This window comes from Agelaius phoeniceus, chromosome 2 (genome assembly GCF_051311805.1).
Source record: "Agelaius phoeniceus isolate bAgePho1 chromosome 2, bAgePho1.hap1, whole genome shotgun sequence".
Classification (NCBI taxonomy): domain Eukaryota; kingdom Metazoa; phylum Chordata; class Aves; order Passeriformes; family Icteridae; genus Agelaius; species Agelaius phoeniceus.
In genome coordinates this window covers 87,130,522-87,157,837 of record NC_135266.1, presented here as the reverse complement: position 1 = coordinate 87,157,837, position 27,316 = coordinate 87,130,522, and the positions used below count along the sequence as shown (strand labels likewise).

General features: G+C 41.2%; 1 protein-coding gene across 2 annotated transcripts in view; it reads right to left on the bottom strand.

The window, feature by feature from the left end:
* Positions 1-551: 551 nt before the first annotated feature.
* Positions 552-27,316, bottom strand: part of INTS4 (integrator complex subunit 4) — a 32,756-nt gene continuing 5,991 nt past the window's right edge. For both annotated transcript variants that reach the window (XM_054654838.2, XM_077174096.1), the window contains exons 7-23: positions 26,902-26,990; positions 26,521-26,641; positions 25,933-26,004; positions 24,742-24,916; positions 22,464-22,669; positions 20,038-20,180; positions 18,981-19,096; positions 17,003-17,136; positions 16,074-16,231; positions 12,699-12,792; positions 10,391-10,471; positions 8,513-8,643; positions 7,550-7,609; positions 5,749-5,908; positions 5,287-5,430; positions 4,423-4,543; positions 552-2,110 (exon numbers count right to left, since the gene is read on the bottom strand). In XM_054654838.2, coding sequence (XP_054510813.1) covers positions 1,917-2,110; positions 4,423-4,543; positions 5,287-5,430; positions 5,749-5,908; positions 7,550-7,609; positions 8,513-8,643; positions 10,391-10,471; positions 12,699-12,792; positions 16,074-16,231; positions 17,003-17,136; positions 18,981-19,096; positions 20,038-20,180; positions 22,464-22,669; positions 24,742-24,916; positions 25,933-26,004; positions 26,521-26,641; positions 26,902-26,990 — 2,199 coding nt within the window. In that variant the 3' untranslated portion in view covers positions 552-1,916. The remainder of the gene's footprint in view (positions 2,111-4,422; positions 4,544-5,286; positions 5,431-5,748; positions 5,909-7,549; positions 7,610-8,512; positions 8,644-10,390; positions 10,472-12,698; positions 12,793-16,073; positions 16,232-17,002; positions 17,137-18,980; positions 19,097-20,037; positions 20,181-22,463; positions 22,670-24,741; positions 24,917-25,932; positions 26,005-26,520; positions 26,642-26,901; positions 26,991-27,316) is intronic.

Here is a 27,316-nt window from a genome sequence, read left to right as displayed (position 1 = left end):
GCCTAAATTTTGATATTGAAAATATCTGCTGTGCCTACCACAGCATCCATTGTGGTCTGGAGCCTATGGACACCATCTAAATTAGAAACACTACTGAGATGACAAACTGCACAAAATACTGGTGAAGTGCAGAATGAGGGGAAGAAAAAGGAAAAAGTCTGTAATGAGCTCACTCAACTTGTCAAATATCTGCCCAGACACAGCCTCCTAATGAGAGATACATCAACCCTGTCTGCTGGGAACTGAACTGAGGATGCAAAAGACAAGTCAGACAGTAACAACTCAGCTGTCAGATGGGCAGGCAATTTTCAAAGCAGTGCCCCAAAGGTGAAACACCAAAAAGCAGTTTGTAAGAGCAGAAGCACTAAGAAAGTAAATTTAATTCAAGAATACCTAAAGCAGCAGCAAAGTTTTATGGTTATGAGCCTTTGGGCTACAACTCACCAGTGCTAAAAAATTTAAATCACAAAAAACATGCAATGATCTTACTAGCCAAGAACCATGCAGGCATCCATGTTCACTCATATTATAAGAAAAGAAACAGAATAGCATAAGTTTTCCAATTTTATTGTAGGAAAGCATGTAAGGGGTTATTTACACTAAATACAAGTGGAAAGTATTTCTTCACTGTTTTGTTTACTTGCTAAAAATACACCTCTTTTTAAAAAAGAAAAAAACCCCAACTGACTCATGAACACAGGCAACATTTGGGCTGCTGCACTAGAATGTTTCACACATTAGGCCCTCCTAAAAAATCCTACCAAAGGATTGCTACAAATCACAGGAGGCTACTCAGTCCACTAAGCCTGGCACACAGAAGCAATGCACAGACACACTTCCTGACAGGAATGCCAGATGGATCATGTTTTAACTAAATTCTTGTCCCTCTGTACTCCCAGCTCACCTCCAGAGGGGAACACTGACAAGCTGCCCAACTGCTGCTGAACAGAGGGTGTGTGGCTACTTCAACTGACAAGAAAGACTTTGAGAGCCAAAAGTGCTGCCAAATTGAAAATCATAGATTTTCACATCCCACTAAGACTGGTTCAAGCCAGGATCATCACACAGAAACAGATCCTGTAAAACTTAGTGGGTTGTGGTTAGGAATTTTCCAACTGGTACTTAATCACATTGCTCCTCAAGCTGTACAAAGGTGCAACAGGAGACAAACTGCTTTGTTGCTGTAAGTTAGTTAAACTCCACCTCCTGCTGACTGAATTTCTGCCACCTGCACAAAGAGCTTCCTCCTGCCCCTGCACCATGAACAACCTGTGCCCTCCCCAGAGCTGGACCAGCTTCAGTACAGCTGTAGAGGATGTAGAACAGCAACTGGCAATTTCCTTCCTAAGTGCTTGTTCCCACACAAGAACAACAGTACTTTTTAGAATATTATTTTTTCTGTTAAGAAATTAGGTACCGGTGTACAAATGCAAGTTTTAGACATTAAAAACAAAACAAAACCCCAAAACAACCAAACCCAGAAAACCCCAGAAACAAACCAAAAGCTCCACACAAAATGCTGAACTCCTCAGCTTCACTTCAGAGTACTATAAAAATAACATTGATTTATGTGCCCAAGCATTTACATAGTAAATACATAGCAGAAAACCTAGAGGCCTTGGAGAAAGACTTTTGATAGGTAAAAACTGAAGGTACAGCCCAGTGAAATTACTACTGGAATGCTGATGGTGAACTGTTGTGTTTCTGTTGAGTCAATTACAGAAAAACCTGCATTTTCTTGAAACCACTCCTAACTAGCTGAGTAATTCCTGTATTTGCCTGCTGCCTAAGAGACCTGTTCTTCAGTAGCTTTATTTTGACTCCCTTTAGGCATGTGAAGGCTGTTTTGGCTTGCTGTCTCGGACACTGCATTTGGACACAACAAAGCCCATAAATAGGTTTTTCAGCACCAGCCTTCACCGCCTGGCAGGTTTGGGCATTATATACACCTTGACAGGTTTGCTGAAGGGGATGGTCCCCTCTATGCCATTTTCAGGGGGTGGGAGAGCCTCCAAGCTCTCACTCCAGGTAGATTTAGGAACTCTGGTAGATGCCTTGCTCCTGTTGGAGTTGTAAGCCAGCAGCAATCGCACTTCAATCTGACATGGCTCTGCAGAGAAAAAAAAATAGAACAATCCAAATGTGATTGTCATTTGCACAGTGAACAACCAACATCAAATGAATTTTAATTTCATGTACGGTGGGTATGTACAGAGCTGTTCTGGAGCGATCAGAATCCAGTCTAGTGTGTGAAAATAAGCTTTTAGCATTACATTCAGCACAGCAGAACTAAGGACTGTTCGAAGTTTATCCTCCTCTCTGTCATCACTTAAATCTTACCACTAACTTGCAACCTTCTAAAATAACTGTTGGAAGGTAACTTCAATGAAATAATAACAATCATTAAAACCCACACAGAACTAGCAGGCTCTGCTCACTGTATTTATGTCAGGATCAGTCCACATGACATCTGGCAACACTTGTGGCACAGGAGATTACTTGAAGATTCTCTTTTTTTGGAAGTTTTCGCATGCCAGACAGCCTCTTCCTCTCTTTCACCAACTATGCACCTGGGCAGAGCAAGGTCCCTAATACTGTCTATAGGATAATTTCAATTTACTCTTCTCACAGTGGTCAGAACAGTACAGGGGTTTCAGTATACACAGCATTACCCTGGACTTACTGCTGGACTCACATACACAATAAAGTTCTCCTTTCTAGACTGAAAACCGGATTTGTTTAGGTTTTCTGTATGGACTTCACTGGTTTGGGCTGGGATAAAGTTAATTTTCCTTCATAGTAGCTTGCACGATGCCTTGTTTTGGATTTGTGACCAAAATAGTGTCAATAACATAGGGATGTTGTAGCTATTGCTGTACAGTGTAATACCCATGAGTTTTCTCACATTGCCCTTCTGATCCTCTACCCGTCCCACTGGGGAGGGAGCACCAGGTGGTGTGTGGGACTTAACTGTATACCAGGGATAAGCCATAACAGGACCACATTAATGAAACCTAAATGAAACCTGCTGAAACCCACAGGATTTTAAGATGCCACATCTAGAACTGCATGGGGTCTCCAGCTGAGACATCATCAGCACCACACAGAACACAAGAAATAACTCTTTTGCACAGTTACTCCACACTTCAGCCAACAGCTCCCTGAGCTCACCTTTTTGTCAGTCCACCAACTCTTATTTGCAGCCTGCAGTCACCTCTTTCATTCTGCTCTACACCTGGCAGTTAATCAGTGCTTTGCACTTGGGCATTCTCCTTCCCAAGCACACTCTTTCTACTGGCCTGTAACAAGTTTTATTGTCTTAAATTCAAAGCAATTTCTCCACTTGAATTTCAAGGCAATTCTGACCGTTTCCTGAGCCCCTCCCAGCTCAGTATCTTCCCCCTGTTTTATATGCCTAAGTGCCAGTGTCAAAGTTAATGATTAAAATAATGCCTCGAGGAGACACCAGAACAGAATCCCTCAGGGCCATGCTTAAAATGCCCTTCCAGTGAACACTGAAGAAGTAGAAATAAGAACTTCAGCTCTCTGTGGTGAAGTAACAGGATCAACCCTTAAACACAGATACTTCTAGTCCTAGAAACAGTACCATGTTTTCTTCTCCAAAACAAAACAAAGACAGCAGGATGAGTGATTACACCATGAGAGTACTATATAAAAAAAAGGGTATGTGAAGGAACACAGCAATAAACCAAATTCTGTTGGTTTAAAAAAAATGATCAACAAATCCAATGAAAAATTGCTTAGGAAAAAAACCTCTCAGAGGAAACCCACACATTTGAATGAAGTAGAAGGGATTAAAAGAAAACGGGACAAAAGGAGCTGTGAATGAAATACACTTTGCTTTTGTTTTTTGAAGTCCATAAGCCAATTACTGAAGTGCTTCCATGGGGAAGTGTGAACAGCAGCTGAGACTGGAGGCGAATGTTGGAGTCACATCATCATCAGAACTAAAGCGGGAAATTTTAGAGCATTAAAAGGGTGAAAGTTGAATCAGCAATGAAATGGTACTGCTGTACTGTTCCCTGCCATGCTCAGATACCTGTGAGACTGAAACAATGACTTACAAGGAGTCAGTTTACCATGATCCTTTGCCTCTACCTGAGGATGCAGACCTGGCTCTGAGAGCTGACTTTGCTCTACACATGAGGGGTGACCCCACCTTGAACACAGCTCTCATGTGAAGGCTCCCAGGACTCTCCCAAAACAACAGCCTCTCTATTTCCTTACAGAGCAGCAGTGCCTGGTAAACAGGGAGCTGTAACTACTCAAAGGCCTGATCAACACCAAGGACAGCACCAACAACAGCTCCAGGATCCTCAGAGCCCCCAGATTATGGGATGTAACTTGTGTCTAATGGAAGTGCAGCCACACAGCCACATTAACTTGTATCATTAACATTACCTGTCCAGGCTGTGTGAGAGAGGTAAACCTGAGTTATCAGCCTGTGCCTCCCAGGGCCAGGATTTCGGAAGTCAGCTGGTTTAGGATGGATTAGCTGTGCTTGTCCATCTGGATACAACACCTAGAGGGGAACAAGGAAAAATAAAACAAAAAACAAACCAACAAAGGAATGACAACTGCATGGGCGATCTGCACAGTGGAACAGTGCATTACTTGGCTGTTTACTGCCTGGGTTAGGAAGGCAAGACAAGTGGGCTTTAGCTTGGAGCCAGGAGTTCAGCTGCCCTGGATATAACAGCCACATGCTGCCTTTCAAACCCACAGCACAGGTGGAAAACAGGCCACAATGACATCAGCTTCTTCCTCTGCATTGTAACTGAGGTTCTTGTTTCTTTGTTAAGCAGTGATGCTGCATATTTTACTTGGATCACACCACTCCTACCTCCTCAGCTGCATCAAAAACTAATGATTCAGCAGCAGGAAGAAAAGCTGGAAATACAGAGAGCCAAGAGCCTATGTATTTTTGTGCCACTCAGAACAACTTCATTTGCTGCTTCTCCTCCCACCAGACCTGCTGGAAGCTCACCAGCATTTACTGGTGTTCATGTCCATAACATGCACAGTGCACAAGGAATGTGCACAGAATGACATCCAAGTGCTCAAAGCAAACTCTCAGAACTGCACCCACATCAACTCTCAGCACACTCCAGACAAACCAGTTTCTGAATGACTGGTCAAAACACAGAAATCCAGCATTGTTACTAATAAAATGTATCATTATTTACAATCTAGAAGTATTGACATCCTTAAAGAAACTGCCCCAAGACATAATCTTGTTTGCATTTATGTCAAATGACTTCTTACCTGAACTTTAACAGTTCCTTGGGGATCCTGAACATGTTCCAGAGTTGCATCAACATCCAGTGCCACAACCAATCCTGATGTAAACCTCAGGGGATTATCAGATTCACCAGTAGGCTCAATGATGTTTGCAGTGGCTCTATGGAGCTGTTAGGGACAAAGTGATTGGCAAAATTCAGAAGGTGGGGGAAAGAGGAAAGAAAAAAAAAAAATCTTAATTACCACTGTTCTTAACAGAGATCTGCATAAACTTTGGGTTTTTTTTTTTATTGCCAGGAATTACTAAGCTTTTAATGTTTTTCAGCAGTAGTCGTGAGGATGCTAGATAAGAAGACAAACAAGAAATAAATAGGAGTTGTGTCTGACAAGACCCTGAATTCTAAAAGCCTCTTGGTATATTAGAAAGTAGTCAGATGCCAAGACAGTCCACAAGGATATTGCTTTTTAATTTTCAGTTAAACCAACCTGCTCTGGAAGAGGAAGGTGGAGGAAGGTACTTTGTCGCAGTGTTGCCTGAAGAATCTTGACCACTTCTGAAGGCTTGGATGTCACAAGTCTGGGCATTAAGTCCAGCAATTTATCTACAAAACTGCCTTGCATATGTGGAAGCTCAGAGATGAAACACCTGTGTCAATAGTAGATTAAAAATCAAATATTTTTTCCAACTTTTCCCACAGTATTGTTATTTTTAGTCAAGCTACTTAATCCTTATATTTAGTTATAATGACAGAATTAGATACCTGCCTTCCTCTTCTGGTGTGTCTCATCCATAAGAGATGACTTTGGCTACTTGTGCTCAAACTGACACCATCAAGGGCTATGTGGTGTGGGCAGCAGGTCAAAGGAGGGGATTCTCCCCCTCTTCTTTGCCCTCATGAGATCCCACCTGGAGTACTGTGCCCAGTTCTGGAGTTCAGAGTGTAAGAAGAACAGAGGAGGCCATGAAAATGCTCAGAGGGCTGGAGCACCTCTGTTCTGAAGACAGGCTGAGAGAGTTGGGAGTGTTCAGCCTGGAGAAGGGAAGGCTCCAGGGAGACCTCATGACAAATTTTCAGTACTTAGAGGGGGGCTTGTGAAGAAGACTTTACCAGGCAGATCATGACAGGACAAATGAGAATTGTTTTAAACTATCAGAGGAAAGATTTAGATTCTATTTTAGAAGGAAATCTTTCACTGTGAGGGTGGTGAGGCACTGGCACAGGTTGCCCAGAGAAGCTGTGGAAGCCTCATCCCTGGAAGTGTTTAAGGCCAGGCTGGATGGAGTTCTGGTCTCTGCCCGTGGGAGGGGAGTTGGAACAAGATGGTCTTTAAGGTCCCTTCCTATGTAAACCATTCTATGATTTCGTGATTCCATGATTTTATGACTCAGCAGGGAATTGGATAGCTAGTCCAGAGATACAAGTATCTTTAGTTGGCTGAGCAGAATTTTATTTCTAGTTCTGACTAAATTCACATTTATTATAAGCTTGGCAGCCGTGGCTGGTTAACTGATAAGAAAACAGGACCAAATCTGTCCTACCCTAATGCCCAGCTGGAGCTGGAGGATAGAACTCTTCATTTTGTGTGTATTTTTCCCTTGCACTGAGTCTCAGGATCAGCAGAATTCATCACTGTTTCACAGAATCAGAACCATAGAATGCTTTGGGTTGGAAGGGATCTCAAAGATTACCTAGTCCCACACCCCTGCCAGGGGCAGGGACACCTTTCACTAGAATCAATCTTATCATCAAATTGACACTTCATTCATCTACTCTCCCTGGAAGTAAAGGTGACTACTGAGAGGAGGCAAAAGCAGTAGACAGGGCCAGGAAGGATACTGCAGAATTCTTGTCTGACTTTTTGCTACACATTGAGTACATCAAGGGTAATCTACTTTTTTATTAATCTTTGAAAGGTCAAAATACTCTCAGGACTCCAGGAGACAAAATAACAAATAAAAAAAAAAAGTATTTATCAAAACAGCATCTACTTGAAGTAGATAAATCTTTATAAATACAAGAAAAAAAAAAAACAAACAGCTATTCTATAAAAAATTAATTCAGAGCACATGTTTCTGAAGTACCAGCATAATATCCTGATGTTAAGGACTTGTTAAGGACTTGAACTACAAAGGTTCTTCTTGCTTTATTATTATCCCATGACAGTTCCCAATGTAGGACAGCAGGGAAGGGAGATGTGAAGAGATGAAAAACAAAGTGAATATCCCCTGATGACAATGGTGGTGGGACTTTCTAATACAAAATGAAAAAGCAATAAAGTTTGTCACCTCTGAAAGGAATCCACTTCTTGAAGGAATTTTTCACACATCCCAAAAAGAGGTTCCACTCTGTAATGAAAATAATATTCCTTGGTTTACTTTTAAAGAAAGAAGACTGTCTCTATGGCTATACACATTTAGGTGGTTTGGAAACCCATTAGACCTCCTAAAAATGGGAAGATCTTACAGTTTTTGAAAGAAGAAAGTATTCCTCACTTATCTATGTCCCCCTCTTACATAAAACCCCCCATCTGCACAAGGTACTAATAAAGCTCCCAAAGTGACTGTTAAAAATGCTCATTTTCCACCTATAAAACAAGAGGTTAAAAGCAAATATATTATGGACCTCCATGGTAACACAGTAAATTGATGGCAGCAAACCTGAAACAGAAGTAAACTAGGACAGTAATTAACTTGCTCTAATTCCACCAGCTGGAGTTCTCATTCTACAACCATGTGTCACTTCTTTAACTTCAGCAGCCAAAACAAACCACTCAGAGCCTCTCATGTACCTAAGCCTGCACAGGAGCAGTTTCTGTCTGAGTCACACACAGCAGTTGCAGATCAGTCAGGAGGACAATACTTTCTTGATGCTAAAAATTCAGCAATGAATACTTAATGAAGCAAACATGTTTGGTCCATTCTTTTGATACATGACTTTTCCCCATTTAAACAGGTCCCAAATATCAACTCTGCAATGTTTTTGACCTATTTTTATGCTCATAAATGAGAGAACTCAACCCCCAAAACGCATCTTCCCAATAGTTTTGCCATCTAATTCAGGATTGTGTCCCTATACAGCTGTATCAAAGGCAAAAGAAGGTTCTTTGTTCTGAATTACTCTAACAAATGGTTATTGGCACACTGCCCTGTTATGTGTCTAATTTATCCTCGCTGCTTTTTTAAACAAAGCTTAGGGACAGCAATCTTAGAGCTAACCCTAAGAAGATCCTTAGGCCAGGTCATGCTTACCCTCTGGTGGTGCGGGCAGTCACTATCAGCTGCAAGGCCTTGGCTTGCAGTCTCATGTGGTGAATAATGACCACTTGTCTGCTTTCCACTCCGCTGTACATGAACTCCATTTTGTAAGTTTCTTCCAGGATCTGCCAGACAGACACCACAGGGATAAAACACCACCAGACTGTTAAGCCCTGGTAGAACCATCATCACCAGATTCTGGTATTTTTATCTCACACCAACATATGAAGCAAGAGGAAGTGCTCAAATTAATACAGCTGAGTTCAGTATGACTGTGCAGATGCCAAAGAACTTTCAAGTTATTTAACAGGGAACACTCATCTTGCATTGATAGCAAGTGACCTACATTCACCATCACAACAGAAAACACTTTCCAGGAGGTTCACACACTACTCAAGAGGGCACCCAAGACAAACATTTCAATCAGAGAAGATTTCAAAAGCTGAATGGCTTTTGTTTCTACTCATCAGCAGCAGAGAAGGCTTTGATGCACAGCAGTACCTGTCTATTACATCTTAATTATCTGAAGACTCGGTATCAGCAGGGTTTCCCAAAAGATCCATGAACTTGCTTTGACCCTAGATTTGTTACCAGACTATTTTTTACCAGACCTTGCTTGCTTCTTTACCTTTTCTTAGGGCTCAGCTTCAGTTTTTTGAGGATAATTTATACATTACAGAATCAGAATAACTCAGATTGGATGGGACCTCCAGAAACCATCTAGCCTGGTTACCTGCCCAGAGCAGGTCTCATTAGATCCAGTAACTCGGGGCCACATCAAATTGCAAACACTTCCAACAACAGAGATTCCCCCCCACCTCTCTGGGCAACAGTACTTAACCATCCTTACAGGAAATTTTCCCTTTATAGCTGATCAAAATTTCTCATCATTTGCCAACTGCCTCCTATCCAGAGTAGTCTGGCTCTGTCTCATTTATATCCTGTAATGATGCAGTGCTAGACAGAAGTAAATCCATCCTGAAGCCTGCTCTTTGCAGGCTGGACAATTCCAGCTCCCTCAGCCTTTCCTTGCAGGTAATGTGCTCCAACCCCTGAGCACACTGGTGGCCCTCTGCTGAATTTGCCCCAGTTTGTCAGCCTCTTCCTTCTACTGGGGAGGCCAACACACAACACAGCTCTCCAGATGGCATCTCCCCAGAGCTGGATCATTTCCCAAACCAAGTCATTTGCAGCTGGCCTCCTGCAGTGTCTCATATTCAATGTACTGAACATGATGAGGTTCCTGTCATCCTAGTGCCCCAGTCTGTCCAGACCAGCAGCCATGCCCTCCAGCATATCAACTGGTTCTTCATTTTGCAGGACCCTTACCACCTAATTATTCAGCCACAATCCTGCAAGTCTGGTGAAAAAGAAATTATGTGAAAAGAAATTATTTCTTTCAAAAGAAATTAAAAAGACTGTATCCAAGCTCTGCAACTTCCACTGTCCTCCCCTTTATCATAGCATCAGTCCCCTCACCATAGAGAGCTGTGGTGGTGGTCAGCCATAATTTATTCTTGAGAAATGCATTCTGGCTGTTCCAAGCTTTGTTGATCTTGTTTAGGAACAGCTTTTTAAAGTATTTGGTGCACAACCTTCCCCAGGAACGAGGCAAGGACAAGCAGCCCACAATTTTCTGGATCTTCTTTCTTACCCTTCTGGAAGATGAGTGTGATATTTGCCTTTTTACAGCAGTCATGAACTTCCCTCCCTCCCCACTCATCTTTTGAAGAGAAGAGAAATGACCCCAGTTTGGGGGACTAGGATTTACTTGGACAGACCATGGTAGTGGAAGGTCAGAAGTGTGTAACTGTTCCATGGCCAACCAAAGACTCCTACCCAAGGAGACTCCCTCAGCTGCTTCCACCTCACCTGTTTTGCTGCAGCAGATGCCAACGCATTCTGTTTCAGGTACAGGGGAGCTGCCACATTCCACAACTTCTCCTGCAAGGCCTACAAGAAAAAAACATGAAATGATGATAAATATCCAATTCAGTCTAAACAGTTGGTTGAAAAAACATGCCAAAGCTTTCTCTTGTGTTTTTAAACGTAAATACAACACAGGGAATGAAGGCCTCCAAAATATACATTGTTCTATAAAGAAACAGAGACACCTATACAACTAGAAAATATAAAGGAAGTTGAGAATAATATTAACAAAGCTGTGAATGAGAGACTCGTCAAGCCAAACTACTTGCACTTCATAAAGAAAACTAACAGGCCACTTGTCATCACCCCCCTGAGACCAAGATCATGGCAATCTCACAGAGAAGGCAATAAGTGGGAATAAAAACAACTGTCCCCAGAAACACACTTACTTCCACAGCCACATTTCTGAATTTTCCTCTGCCCCACCAAAATCCTGGAGTTATTACAAATATTGTGTCTAATTCAGCTGCTGATATTGGTATTAAAACCAAAACAAAACAACAATAAAAACACAACAACAAAAACCAAAACAAAACAAAAAAACACTCCAGAAACAACAAAACCCGAGAAAAACTCAAATGCCTACCACACCTGATCTGCTTTTTGCTTTATGTTTAAAAAAATGCAGAAAGCTTGAGTGGATGATTTCTATTACTGCCTCCTTTTTGAAGCTGCCTGTCCTTAGACACAGCTGTGCACAAGGCTGGCTGTAGCCAAAGCTCAAGAACATACAGGCTGTATCCTTCACTCAGGCTGGCCCACAAATCCCAGTTAACTACCCCTAAAATCACAGGGTATGTAGAGCCTTTTAAGGTATGGAACCTTTTAAGCCTTGAGAGACTGGGAAATGAAGATACTTTTTCCCCCAGCAGCCTTTTTCCTGTTGGGAAAAGAAGCAACTGGAAAGAAATCTACTGAAAAGGGCTACTTGGACATTCAAGCTGTCAGAATTTCTAATTTTATTGTGTGAGTGGAGGGTGTCCCTGCCTGTAAGAAGGGGTCTGGAATTAGATGATTCTCAAAATTCCTTCTAACTCAGGATATTCTGTGATTCCTGATATAATCAGTTACTTTTCATTCTGTGCACATTAGTGACTCCTCTGCATCACTGATCTATTGACTGTTCTACACCTCAAGCCAAGAATGGCTGATGTAGCTTTTACCCTTCTTCCAAACAGAGCACACCTCTGCCAGATGCAAAAACCATCTGGTTCATTCCAGTCAAACCCTAGAGAAGGGCAACAAAGCTATCTCCAAATGCTAGTCCTCTGTCTGCACAGCACATTTCACTTTGGATTTAGCTGGATTGTACTGAACTGTACCACTGCTCATCTGAAATACCTTTGGGTGATAAATACATTCCAAGGATTTGAGACCTGCCATGAGATATGCCAACTGGCAACTATGCATTAGCAAAGCAACTGAAATCCGTCCTTGGTTTTACATAACAAAGCTTTCATTGAGCTCCTTCTGGAAACCTGTTTGTTGCTTGCTTTACAAACAAGCTTTTTTTTTTTTATATGTGTGTAAGTCACACTCAAACACCAAAGAATGCCAAGAGACTAACTTAAATACTACTGCCAGCTTACAGCCCTGAGCAATCTGGTCCAGTGGAATCCCTGACCACAGCAAGGGTGTTGGAACTAGAGTGGCCTTTCCAGCTCAAGATTTCCTATGAAGTAAAAAATTAGTTCCTGTTTACAGCAAGAAGCTGACTTTGAAAAGGGACTTTTGCAGAGGGCTGCTGCAATGATGTCTAAGTAGCCACTTGACCTGCTAACTAAATAGATCATTTCAGCACTATAAAAGAAAGCATGACTGATATCAAGTCCTAAGAACTCCTCTGGCACTGGTGCCAATAAAGCTATCTCTGCAAATCACCGTCTATAAAAATGGCACTCATGGCAGCAGTTTAACAAAAACTATTCCAGTAGCCACCAGCAGGGAAAAGTTACTCTCCTAACACAGTTGCCCTCAGCATGATTTCTGTCAGAAAATAAACTCTGCATTGACAAAATGCTCACGAACCAACATAAGCCGTAGGTACAGCAGCAGAGGTCTGCACTGGCAAAGTTACTGCATAAATTATTTGCCACAGGAGGGAAGCAGGATTATCAGAAATCCACAGAACCTGCTCTTTCATCACACATCACTTTTCAGCATGAGCATCAAAACATGAAAGCATGCCACTGTGATGGACTGGGGGCATTTCTGAAGAACAGCTCAAAAAAAAACCCAGATGAAGTCAAACCTTGATGAGGAGCAGCTGACACTGAAGGTAAGTTGCAGTGAAATCTGCCATCCCTGCCAGTTCTGACTGCAGCTCTCCAAGCCTCTGAAGATCACTGAAGCATGTGGAGAAAAAAAAAAATAAAAAAGAGAAAATAATGTTGAGACAGAGAACAGTTTAATCCAAACACACTCAGAAGGCAGTGACAATAAAGCCAGCTATTCCTGCTGTCTGCTTTTATTAGAGCAAGCACCAGAAACAGCAGCAAAACACACACTACAAAGCAGTTTGCACCTTGGGACTTGGCATGTCCCTTCTTCTGGGAAGCTGACACCAGCACAGCAGTGGAAGCATTAAGCCTGTCAACCCACATAACTCTGCAGCCCCATGGGAACCACACAGAGTGGCAGCTCCAGATTTAACTTAAAACAGTCCAGCCCTCTACAGCAGCAAACGACCCATTTGTGTTACACTGCTGGGAAATCAAACTATTCATGTTGGCTAAGAAAGGTTGTTTGGACCGTGTTAGGCTCATGCAACCGAGTGTATCTGAAATAGAGCTGCCCTTTTAAGCCAAGCTAGAATCTGATGTACTGATATTTGCCCAACTAGATGGTGTGTTACCATTACCAGGCATGGTAATTCTTGTAAATCATACAGCAATATAAGCAGCTTTTAATATGATATTAAAAAAATGTCAGTTAATGGAACCCAAAAGGCTTTAGTTCTCTACTGCTAGCCAAGTCTTCTTAAAGTGTGCATTAAAAAAGACAAAATTAGGTTTTTTTTACAGAACTGAAAATAGATTGGATGATGTGGTTTCAACATGTGCCTTTTCTTCTCTACATTTTACTTTGATCCAAAGTCTATTAAAATTGTCACTTCCACATTTCCTACTTAATTTAACAATTTTATTTTTCAGCTGATCATTTTCTTTTGTTTATTTTAGATTTATCTTTGCATTTAGGATGCAATTCTGAATCTTTGGCTCTGCCAAATCAGAGAGTTGCTGAGCCCTGAGACATTAATAAAAATCCATGAGGTTATCTGTATAATATGCAGTCAAAGAAAATCTTTCCTAAGCAGAGAATCATAGAATCATTTATGTTGGAAAAGACCTCTAAGATCAAGCAGTTCCACCATTAAGCTAGCACTGCCAAGTGCACCAAAAGTGCCACATCTACACGTCTTTCAAATCCCTCCTGGAACGGTGAATACACCACTGCCTTGGGCAGCCCTTTCCAGTGCTTGACAGCCCTTTCCATGAAGACATTTTCCTACAATCCAATCTGACCCTCGCCTGGCACAGCTTGAGGCTGCTTCCACCTATCCTCTTGTCACTCAGGAGAAGGGACCAGTCCCCACCTGGCCACACCCTCCTTTCAGGCAGTTGGAGAGTGTTAAGGTCCCCCTGAGCCTCCTTTTCTCCACGATAAAGACCCCCAGCTCCCTCAGCTGCTCCTCACCAGACTTGTGCTCCAGCCCTTCCCAGCTCTGTTGCCCTTCCCTGGACACACTCCAGCTCCTCTCATAGAGAGGGGTTGTGCTTTCCTTCAACAGCAATGGACCAACAGCCAAGCCAGCCTCAACCTTACACAGAGGTTCCATTTCATCTCTTTCCAGAGAGCAGAGTGAAGAGGAGGCTCCTGGGTGCTCAATTCCCATGCCACAACCCATCACAACACACTAATGCAGAACAGGATGTCATCTCTCAGCTAACAACTAGACAGATATTCAATTTCCCAGTCTTACACAGTTCCCAATTCCACTAATTATATTTCCCTACAAATCTTAAACAGATTTCAACATCCCTGTAAGAAAAAAAAATATTCTTGTATAGATGGAGAAACTAAACCACAGATAGATTTGCTAAACGGCCTGTCTTAACATTTCTAACCACACTGCAGACTGATCTCCCCCCCTCAGGCTCTGCAGCCAAACTCTGAGTCCCAAGTAGACACACATTCCACAAGGTCTGTTATTTTAGTGGATGACAATGATAAAGGAGGAGAGAGTTATGTTCCATGACAACATCCACTGCTGTGAACTGCCTCTATCCTTCCGCTCTCAGCAACCAAATTGCTGGTGCAGGGATATCTTGCCCTCTGCAAAATAACCTTTAACACTTTTTTTGGCTTTGCCAAAATCCTCCCTTTGTCTTAAGGATGGAAAAGAGCAGTTGGTTTAGTATGATTTCCTGGGGGGCAATCCCATCAGGAAAAAAGCCAAGGCAGTAATTTCCATCAACTCAAAAACTGAAAACAATCATGGCCTGGAAGGTTCCCAGACCCTCCTGCCTGAGAGGTTCTGGATGCTTGGCCTAGAGATTACCTGTTTCAAGTGTTTAGTGCATTAAATGCTTTGACACTATATTTTAGGCTGGCACACAGCAGCTGCAAAACAGCTGAGGACAAACCTCACAGTTCCCACAGCTGGGTTTTCAGTGAGGAGCACACTGTTTACTCTCTGCTGCAGATGGGTGTGACAGTGATTCACAGCAACATACACACAACAGAAGGCAGCTATTTTGAAGGAATTCAAATAATTAAGCTTTTTTAAAATTCCATATTCCAAACAAAGCTTTTTGGATTGTTTTCCTAATTCCTAAAATAAGGCTCTTTTGCTCTTTCCAAGCAGAGGAATCACATTGAAAGGATCCTTTTCAAGTGTTTTGTTTGTGTAAATCAGTCTAGAGATGAAATGGAAGAGGCAGCTTAAAACCACACTGAGAAGCAATACCACACACCCTTATCTATACAGCAGCAGACAGCAGCATGCAAGAATGTTTTCTATTCCTGGAAAAGCTCTCTGATTTGAAAACTGATGAGGAATGCCCAAGTCCTTCGTAAGTGGGACTGGCAATAAGAACCAAAAATTCCAGAAGCAGGTCCTTTCCTGCTGAATGAAAGCCCACAGAACCCAGAAAATGCAAGAGCAAAGGGGACAATACTTCCCCCCCCCCCCCGAAAAAAAAATACCCAAGAAAATCTTGTGCATGTACATCACAAATAATATGATCAAAATTAAAAGTACACAAAACTGAGAATGAGATGCAAGGCTGTCACCCATAAACCATAAAAACTGAGAGTGTATTTTAGCATAAGTGAACAGTCCAAAAAAGAACACCCTTACCTAACTTTTACCATGTGCTGAAAAGATGCCCTCCACCCAAAATGCACACTGGTTATTCTGGGGGGCTGTGCCAGACCTGAGACCATTCATTTGATTTGAAAACAGGCCATGAACACTCTTTTGTCACAAGAGTCTCTAAAGGAAGGCTCAAGTTAAGTGCTGGACAGCAAATTACAACACTGATATTCAGAAGCAAAGCACCTGCATCAGAGTAATTGAGCACCCTAACACATCTTTCCATAAGAGGGCAGCTTGAGGCTTTACCGGATGGTAAATTCCAGCAGCTCCTGTATGCCCCGTGGGTCGAGGTGCTGAAAGCTGTAAACCCTCTCCAGGCTCTGATGCAGGAACTGCTGGGAAGGATCTTCATGTGGGGTAATACTGGGAGAGACAGCAGAGGACACCAGCTTTCTACCCGGCAACTAAGTGAGAAGGAACACACACAAAGAAAAAAAAATAAGAGGAAAGTCTAACACAAGGAACAACACTGCAAAATGCTGGCATCTATTTAACAAGAAACTGAGAGCTTCAATTCATTTCTCAAATACAAAATTTATACCAAGGCTTTCAAATCTGCATCTTTGTTAGTCAATCCTCCCCACTTTACAATCCACTTGCACTCCTCAGGCTAAACTTCAACATCCCTTTGAGGGAAAAATCTTCCCCATCTTACATTTAACACTGTGAAGCCAAGGGAAGTCCGAGACTACACAATCCACCAATCATTTTATGAGCTGTGATACAGCCAAATTCAACCCCACCCATACTTCCATGCAGGAAAAACATGTTGCAAAGCAGAATGGAACACATTTCACCCACGAATAAGCAGTTCAGGTAGGGCACAAGTGAAATGTTGGAAGATCTGCAAAGGCCTTTCCCACACACAGTCAGAGCTATAGAAAACTCCCAGGAATACTGCCTTCCCAGTATTCTTAGCAAACCAGCAAACCATGTACTATTCTCATTTGAGAGCAATGATATTACTGTTGTCCCTAAAATGTTACAAATTCCATATTGTAACAATTTAACATTTGTCTCTCCTGCCTTAATGCACATTTCAATATTAATTCCTGTGGCAGACAGGAGAAAAACCTTTCAGAATCTAAGTGTTGCACAAAGACAGACATGAAAGAGACTAGCAATATTTCTAACAGGTGTCAAAGTCCAAACCAAACTTAGTTATTTCAACTTACTCTTAGTGGAGGGACCAGGTGAGAGAGACTGTCCCGAAGATACGCATAATGTCTGAATGTATGGTCAGAGAACAGGGCAGGCATTGTTGGGCAACTTTTCGCAGCATTAAAAATCAGAACCAGAACAGCAATGTCTATTGCAAATGGTTTGTTAAAGAAAAATGAAAAACAGCAAGAAGAGCTCCTTGGGGATGGGAAGTTAAAAGAAGCCATCAACAACCCTTTCTTTTGCCAGGATTTGTCTAGGAAGTTCTTTATAGTTGGAAAATACTGAGCAAAACCCGAAGAAACAGCTGTCTGAGCAGATTAAAATCAAGTACAAAGTGCAAACATTACAGGGTGAGCCATACTGGAAAAAGGATGTTACTGCCAACATGGGATGGCTCAGAAGCAACACAAAGGAAAGGAGCCAGGGATCCCAAATACAGACCATGCGCATTAGGTGGAGTTTCACCCTTCCTCACAGCTTACACTGTGCTCACCAGTTTGCACCACAGAACCACAGAGTGGTTTGGTTGGAAGGGATCTTAAAGACCACTAGTTCCAACCCCACACTGCCATGGGCAGGAACACCTCCCACTAGACCAGGTTGCTCAAGTTTTTTGGTGCCCTAACAGTGTCCAAAATTACACATTTACTGTCAAATTTTTGAAAATTGATGCATTACCTATGATGCCCTGAAAAACATCACTCTGCACAGGGTTTAAGCAACCCAAAGAATCAAACATGGAAAGAAAATTCCAAACTAGAAAACACATTTTCACAGTCTGAGACCTGCAGAAATAGAGAGCAGCCAAAGGCTTTAAAAGTTAGCCCAAAGGCTGACACCTGCAACAGGGCTGATCCCAAGCATAAGCTCTGATTCAAATTTCCTAAGTGCTTTGAAGCAAACAAAACCACGTTTTAAATATCAGTTTACACTGGAAACATGCTATTCAGGTTTACCCCAGCTTCTGGCTCACATGCCTATCTTCACATAATATGCCTCTGTAAAGTTTGGTGGAAAGTTACCTCCAAAACACTCTCTAACATAATATTCTTTGGTTCCTGGCAGGACAGTGCACTGAGTTAAAGAACAGCATTCTTCTCCCTGCAATGTTCCTTTAATTCTCAATTCACAGGACAACTTTACTCAAATTATTACTAAACCATGTAATTACAGATTCATTTCTCTCCACCTGATTCCAACTCATTTCAATTCTCACAAGGCATTCATTTAATCTGTATAGAATTTCTGGTCGATGGCCTGTGACTGGAGAGAAAAATAAGGAGAGGCTTCTAGAAGAAGGTTCCAGTCCAACGTGTCTCAGCATGCATCAGAAATAACATTATGGTCTGCCAACACGCAGAAGGGAAGCAAGGGGAATAACAATGGAAAAATGCATTTCCAAGGCATCTCCTGTTGTTGAGGAGAATGGTGTATCAATAATCGTTTGTATTCTAAAGCACTGGAAGAGCTAACAATAAAATAAGGATTTCTGATATTGAATTATTTCAGAAAGATGAAAAATTCAAAGCATTATGGGGATTCAGGCACTGCTGTACTTAGAGATGGTGCTATTTTATAAACTGCACAGCAGTGAGCACAGAAAAACTTCTACGTAAAAAGAAAACAGATATGAAAAAACATTCTTCTTATTTAAAAGCTAAAGCATCCTCAAAACTAATGCAACTAGACAAATGTTTTCACATCAAAGGGCTCATCTGCAAAGCCTAAACCTTGACAAATTGCTTGATTATTCATCACAGCATAAAAAGAAGACCAATTATAGTCCACTGATATTTATGAAGATGGTTCCAGCTAACAGCTTTTTCATCACTTGCTGAGTAACAAACTAAGTGCAAAGGGATTCAGAAACAAGCACAGGATTGCTTGTCTGCTACAGGGAGAAATGGTTGAAGAAATGTGAGAGTCAGGAAATCATGAATAAAATCTACTGCAGTCAAAATTATCAACTGGCTTCATGAATAAAGATACAGGCTGGGTCATCCATGTCTGGTTCCGGAGTGTCGAAGAACGGATGTGTGCTCAGCAGCTCTGGGACTAATGGAAGCACCAAAGTGGGATGCCTGCTTCCCAGGAACTTCAAGCATCTGGAAATATACAGATTGAAATATATACTAGTAAACAGGCACTTTTCAAAATATAACATTCTAAAGCATTACTACTTTATATTGCAGCAACACTTTTAGACAGTCAGCAAGAAAATCCTACTGTCCAAGCTCACTGTTTCTTTACAACTGACCATTTGCATTAATATTTTATAGGATCTGAAAAAACTGAAAGGACATGCAGTAATTTTTTTTTTTAATTTAAAGTGTGTACAAAATAGTTAACACTTGGAGTTATACAATCCAGGAAGCTTTTATACTAAAGAATAATGAATGAGTGCATTTTTTTTCTTCAGAAATAGGGAAGATAGGAGGTAAAATCTCAAAACCCACAAACTCCAAAAACAATGTAAAAGTACACTGGAAGTCAAAGCAGGCTAAAACAAGTGTTTCTAGTAATATCTAAGAATTCCATCTCAAACCATGTGTGTAGAGCACCATTCCCCCTATTGCTTCCATTAAACAACCAAAAAATCTGCTGCAAAAGTTCCTTCTTTTTACTTAGACAGAAAAATTCCTCTGACAACACAATACCACATGGCCAATCCACTTATCACAACTGATACAGTCAACTGCTGGTAAATATTAGTATTTAATACAATGTCAAGTTAGCAAAAACACTTGCATAGAAGAAATGAGGTTTCAAACAGAATTAATCTTTCCTGTGAATGCACTGAGTGCCTGGAATAGGGGCATATTTCCAGAAGTGGTCATCAGATCTGGATTCCCAGCGCAAGTATTGACAAGCAAGAACAACACAGAGTTTCTACACCAGTCATGAATAAGTACATATTTAAAGAGTAACAGGATTGTACACCTGCAATACCTGTTACCTCCTTAGCAAGCTCAGTATTTCCTAGCACCTCACTTACTAAAAAGAAGAGGAAAGTGAGTGGACACACAAGGACACTGAACACACTCACTTCCATATGGATTCTCTGTCAGTGGGATACTTGGTCAGGTTTTTCAGCAGCTCCACCAGTGCAAGATGTATGCCTTCTTTAGTTGAAACATTGGTGCAACACAACAGTTCATGAAGTGCTTCCCGAATGTCCCTTGAAGAATCCTAAAATAAAAACCCAACCCAGACACTGCTGAGTGAAACATGCCTGCACAAACATTTACTTTAAAGGTGGCAGCCTCTGTTCCTTGGCTGAGTTAGTAAAAGAGGTCTGTGAACAGCAGTGCCTGTTTCTAGTCACCAGAGCTAAGCACAGATGAAGTGACAGACCAGGCAAGTGCTGCAGGGACTCCAGGTCTCCTCCTCCTACGTGCTTCCTTTACTGGAATGAATGGGAACTGCTTCACTGCTGACCTGCTCAAGCAGAGCAAAAATCACTACTTGGTTGGGTGATGTTGTATCTTTGCAGTTACAGAAAAGGCAGGTGTTGGGCAATTCAGTAAAACAATCACCAAAGATTGTTTTAGCATTTTCACAGCAGCCTTTTATCATTTTTAACCCAGGAAGCTCAATTCCACAGGATTTCAGCCCTGTCAGCAGCCTCCAGAGGGTCTGAGTAAGCACTGAGGACATGTCAATGGCTGGACAGACTAGAATATTCAGCTGAATTAATTACATTCCTTCTGCCAAAAACCACCTTAACAGTACACATCCATGCATCATCATGTTCCTTGCTATCAGCATTTGCCTGGTGCTAATGGACACATTGTGAAAATTTGATAGGATACAAGAACTGGATGCTTTTCAGTGGTGGATTTTACCTTTTCTAAATTATAATTTGCTAAGTATCAACAGCTGATTCATCACTGTCTTACACAAAAGAAGAAAGAGCAATCCTCTTGTAAAGGCTCTTAAATGACAGCCAACACACTTGAATGATCAAAGGGCTTTTGTTGGTCAAAGACAGACTATGACCACAGAGAAGACAAACTCTAAGGACTGGAATGACCACAGTCATAAACTACTCCAGACCACTGATAAAACCCACCAGAAATGTGGTACAGAGACAAGCAAGGCAGAAGACCATGAAGGGACACAGATGAGAAACAGAAACTGAGATCAAGGACAACAGGGAAAGCAAATTCCAAAGTCTGGTCAGAAAGCAAGGAGTACCTGGTACAATTATTCTGATAAAGTGAAAGCAGTGGGGTGAAAACAGAAGTTACCCTCAACACCCTGGTGTTCCATATTTACGCTGCTAGAACCAATTTAGACACCGAAGTTAATGGTATTTTTTTACATCCTTTATTTTTGTACTGGAAGATGGATTTTACAGAAAAGCACCAAGCATCTTTCAGAATCAGATAAATCCATTAAAATGTTAATAATTCTACACTTAAGCTATCCCACTGCCTGATGATAATTATGATAATATAAACCACAATACATGTAGAGTTTATCATACATGATAAGTCAGCAGAGAAGAGCCCAGCCTAAGCAGGACATTTTCATACTTCAATGCACAGGTTTCCCAGCATAAACAAATGTAAATAATGACAAAAATGTGAAGCACCTAAAGCTCATTGCTGCATTTGCAAAGTCAGATCATACTCCAAAGCATTTGTTACAGACTGATAAAATAAGTTTAATTAGTTTGCTACTTCCTGAGGCACAACTGAAAGCAGCAACTGCTGCCCTGGGTCAAGGAAATAAAAGGTGAAGAGACTGAAACAGTGGATTTGCAGGACCTCCCAAGGCACTTTCCAAAAGAAGCAGGAACTTGCCTACCACAAGCAGTAGATTAAAAAAAATGCCCCAGGGGCTATAACTCAGCAAATAAATCAGGTCTGAGAGGACAGTTTTACACAGTACCATTCATACAGCCAAAATCTCTTCCTGGATCAACCTCATCAAGGAAGAGCATCTGACTCATGCTATTCCCTGAATCCTGGCTTAACACTGACTGGGAGGATAGTGGTTAGGAAAACTCAGAATTATATGGCAGAGCACACCGACAAACACCCTCAACAGAAAAAGATCTCAGGCCAGTTTTGCTTGGTGAGCAAAGATGTAGGTGGCCAGCTCTGCTTGGTGAGCAAAGGTGTAGCCAAAGCAGCTGAACCAAGGACACACAAAGAAAATGAAGCTGCATGCAACATGAAGTGCATGGAGTGCTGGACCTCAACACAAGACAGAAGGAAACACATGAGGGAACAGCACGGTGATCAAAGGAAGAGTTTTTATCAAAAAGTTGTCTCTTTCAGAAGTATTCTGCTGTCCTGGTGCTTACAAATGACCAGATTCTAGGAAACTTTGGCAGAGTTCAAAGAGTCAAAAAACCCCAAAAAAGGGTGGGTTTGCTCTCAGAGGAAGGGACTGATTAGCAGTACATAATTAAGCACCCCAAAGCAAGCAGGAAAGCAATTCTTGCCCTCAAGAATTTCTTACCTCTAAGACAGCCAACACAGTATCCAGCTGGTCTTCCCGCAGAGTGATGTTGTTGGAGATTTTTCTCATTGTGTGTATTGACTGCAACCTGACCTCCTCAATTTCATCATTAAACATGTCAACCAGAAAATCCAGGCATTTCTCCGCAAAAGAAGGCGAGGACTGAGCCAACATACACAGAGCTTCAACCGCAGCAATTCGAACCTCTGTTAAAAGAGGAGCAGGGAATTCACCGAAAATTAATTAAAACTGTCTAGTTTAAAAGGACATTCACCCAACAGTGAGGTCTTGTACTCTTCGAGGGCTGGGCTAAGGACAGGAGATGTTAAGGAAATGCTGAGGACAACAGAGCCTCAGCAGGGACCCACTGAGTACCTCTTCACAGACAAATCTTCAAATCAAGTCTCACTTCTGACACAGGCCCTGCTGCTGCCATAAGCATCTGCAAAAGGGACCTGCAGATGAAAAACAGGTCTCTAATCCATCAATAAATACTGCATATTTCATAGTGTGTTTTGCAAGCATAGCATTAACACTGGTATCTTAAGCAAACTAATTTAGTTAATTAAACTGTGGTTGTTTTATTCTTCCTGACATTTTAATTGCTTGGAGCTTTCACTGCATTTTTACCTTGCTATGCAGCACTTTATGAATTGCTGAAAAGCCCCAGAGAATCAACAGTTTTGGCAGTTAACAGAATGAAAGTCTTCGCTTTCTGACTTCATATTCCTCAAGACAAAGGGAAAAGGTACCACCTAAATGTTAAAGTTATTTGAATTAAAGTAAAAAGACACATCAGAAAGTATCCTGAGTCTACTTACACTGTAAAACTTTGCAGGAATTTGAAGAATACCCAAATATAACAAGGTTAGGCAGAGATGATATTCTCTTCCCTATAATCATCCTCATTAGCTTCCCTAACATTTATGTGCTAGGATCAGAAAAATGGTAATTAATCTGATGTCTTAAAAACATTGCTGTTTTAAACATACTTCTAGTTTTCACTCAAATTAGCTCATCTTGAAAACATTTACTTGAACTTGTGTGGAGCTTTTAGGCCTATTGCTCTTAAAGAAGACATCTGACTCCTCAGGATTCTGATCAAGTACAAAAATGCACAGACAGCAAGACCCTGCTCGCTCAATAATGATGCTTTTGTCACAGCTCTGAGTCTCCATGGTCATTAAGACCCAGGTATTAAGTGAAGAGAAACATTTTGCTGATACTGCTTTCATAAGCTGACACACTAATTCAGATTTAAGCTACAACATGGAATTCAAGCAGGGTTACCAGTCAGGGGGAGCTCAGCAGTATTTAAAAATGCTGCAGTGGAGAGAGAGATCTGTGTATATTTCACATTCGTTCCTTTTATCCACATTCCTCGACAGCAGCATACTGACTCAAGACCTGTGGCACAAGAAACTGTAGAACATGTTTCATTGGGCCAAGGGGCTGAACCAGTGAAACATTTTTTATTGTTAGTCAGGAAAAAAAGAAGGTGCACTTTCAAGCTTTAGGGAGAGTTCAGCTACTGGGAAAACATGTATTTATTTGCAGGACTCATGGAGCAATAAACCCACTTTTACAACACAATCTACAATATTTTTGTTGTGGTGGTTTTGTATGTTTTAACTTAACCTCATCCTTCCAATAACATTAAAAGCAAATTCAAAAATTACATTCAGAGCTTGGAATTTTCATGGCTTATGCAAATACCAGCCTCGCACTGTACCAGGAGAGGTTTAGATGGAAAACATTTGGGTTGTCAATCATTGGAACAGACTACACAGGGTAGTGGAGGAATTGTTATCCTTGGAAGTGTTCAGAAATCATCTGGATGTGGCACCTGGGGGCATGGTTTAGTAGTGGACTTGGTAGTGTTGGGTTAACATTTGGAGTCAATAGTCTTAGAGGTATCTTCCAACCTAAATGATTCTATCAATTTCCTTCCTGCTGACAAAACACCATTTTCAAACAGCAGTAACTAACTGCCAATTTCTGACCACATCCAACTGTTAAATTTAAGTCAACAACAAAAAATAATCCCAGTGGGTTTTTGCACTCCAGAAGCAAGCCACTTATTACCATATATGTTACTAAAACTTTACCATTTATAGGAAGCAATTTGCTTTTTCTATCCAACTGAACACTTCTATCAAAAATTCTGTGCAACACTACAGCACCTTTGAAACAACTGCCATGTCAGAGATCACAGAAATGCCCATCAGCCAACACAGATCTCCCCCCTTTAGGTATTCCATGCCCAGGTAACACTTACCATACATCTCATCTTCCAAGCCATGAACAAAAGCCCCACAAGCTCCTGATTCAATCAAGTTCACAGCACCAGTATCTATTTCCTCTTTGGGAGCATCGTCTCCCCACTTTCTGCCACTTGAAAACTCCCCAGAGCTGTAGAGCTCTTTGGCTCGTTCATGTGCAGTGCGCTTCCTCTGTCCAAAAAAACATTTCAGTTACAACCACGTCAACTTCAAAAGATGACTGAACAAAATATTAAACTGGATCTGAAAACAGATATAGCTGGAGGCTTAGACACTGGCACACATACAAGTGCTAAGAAAAGCAAACAGTACCTACTCTTCTATGGCTATTTCTAACTGCCACTAACTCTTGTAGTTTTGATGTAGGGAAAAGATAACAACAAACACATTTTAATTAACATATTCTTAGACATCCATTGCAAAAACAGCCCAACTGGGTCAGAACAAAGGCCCATCTAGTTAAGAAGCCAATAAGTGATCTGCAAAAATGCTATAAGTTTGCAGTTCAACTTGTTAAACTGCAATTAAATACTTTAATGCTAGCAATACTATCCAGAGTTCAGCAATGTGTAAAATGGGATATTCATTCAGTGTGCTTGCTAGTCTGCCTCCTGTTCCCACACACTCTAAATAAAGCTGCACAGCACTTTCTTTAACAGTGTTTACAAAGCAGCACACAAAAAACAGCAGCTCTTCATCATTCTTTTGTAGACAGAAAAAAATTAACCTAACCTTGAGCATGTTGCTTAAGGAAGGAATGTTACTGAAAAATTTTGCTTACAGGGTTGAGTAGCCTTTAGCTACTCATGTTGCTTGAAATTTTGATGTTTTTTGATCAGATGTTGCAGGATGTTTCCAAGAGCTTGCTCCTAGAACTAGGACGCAATCTTTCCATACATAATAGGCAAAGTTTTTAGCCAAAAAACTATCAGAACACCACAAACATTTACCTCTCAGTTGTTGCAAAACTCGAATAACCTAGAGCTGTTTCTTACATGCTTGGTTAATGAAATCTAAAACTAGCAATTGTTTCATTGACTTTAATCTAAAACAAAACCTGTCATCATCAATTAATTCTCAGCAACCCTCAGGCAAGGACAAGATGAACAAGCACACTCAATATTAATACACCTCTTGTGTGATTTTAGCACCTACACACAGGAAAACAAACTCAAACCCTTACATACCCTCAGATCTGACATGAGCTTCTTGTCAAGGGTCTGTTCCAAGAAATGGGAGCTAACTTGTTGCATAGAACCCTAAAGAGAAAAAAATATCAAAAGGAAAAAACAGGATTATTCTAAACTGCACCATATAATTTCCTGACTTATCCCAATATGGCATTCAATCTTATCCACTCATTCTAACAGCTTTATGCAATACCTGACACCATTGTACGTCAGAGTCTAAAAAAGTGAACTTAAGAATCAGAATATCTAATTTTCCCACTGAGGTTAATGTGGCTTTTCTTGAGTTCAATTGGTTCACATGTCCTGTGGTAGAGAAGTAGGAGCAGGAAATTATGACAAGGATTTGTTTTTTTCTTTAATGTTCAACCATCTGCTCTCAAGGGAAGAACTCACTGCACAGTTGAGCTGAAAAACTGTTGGGTTTCCTCAACCTCCCTCATGTATTTCACCTCAGAATTTTGGGAGAAATTTACTTATATGGTTTTAAACATCCTCCCATTCTTTTTTTTTTTTTCAAATATATATGAAAAGTAAAGTACCTTAAGAGAAACTACTCTCTGTAGAGAAGAAAATAATGCAACTTACCAATAACTTTGCAGCTTGTACTCTTACAACCCAGGAACCATCACTAACCATATGGCAAATTTTTCCAAAGGCATCATCAACCAAGCGAATTTCTTCATTAGAAGAAGGAATCGGGACGATGCTGACATAGAGAAATCAGTTTGTTGATTGTATTCCATACTAGATGGCATCAATAAGAAACAACCATGCTGATTTCCTATCATCAATGTTCAACAAATACCAGGAACCAAAACTTCACTGCATCAGTGCATTCTCATCAGGGATCAACCATTTGTACACATCAGTTTCCTAACAGCTCCTCCTCAGACCTACCAGCACAAAACTCTCAGGATTAGGAGGTTACTTGGCCAGTACTTTGAGGACAGTGCATGCAGGACATACCTTTCAGGGTAAAGCTGACTGAGGACCCAGATCAGCTGAACTGCAGCACTGCGCACTTGCTCATAATCATCTGCCAACAGCTTGCAGGCCTGAAAGAACATTCATAGTCCAATATACCTGAAACATCTCCACCTGAGCTGCCATTCCCTTCCCACAATGTCAGCAACAGCCTCACCACAGTTAGGACAGATTAAAAATCAAAATGAATCTAGTCTTCCCTGCTACTCTCTAGTATTTCCAAGTTTGATCAGGCAGACTAGATCTAATAAAGTCAACCAGGCACATGTTATGAACTCCAGAATTGCCTGTACTATGCAAGAAGGATGAAATGAGAGTCTGCAATAGAGCTGATTTGATACAGGCTGCAGCTGCACAGCTTTACTGATATAACAAACACAAGCTTCATGAGTACTCT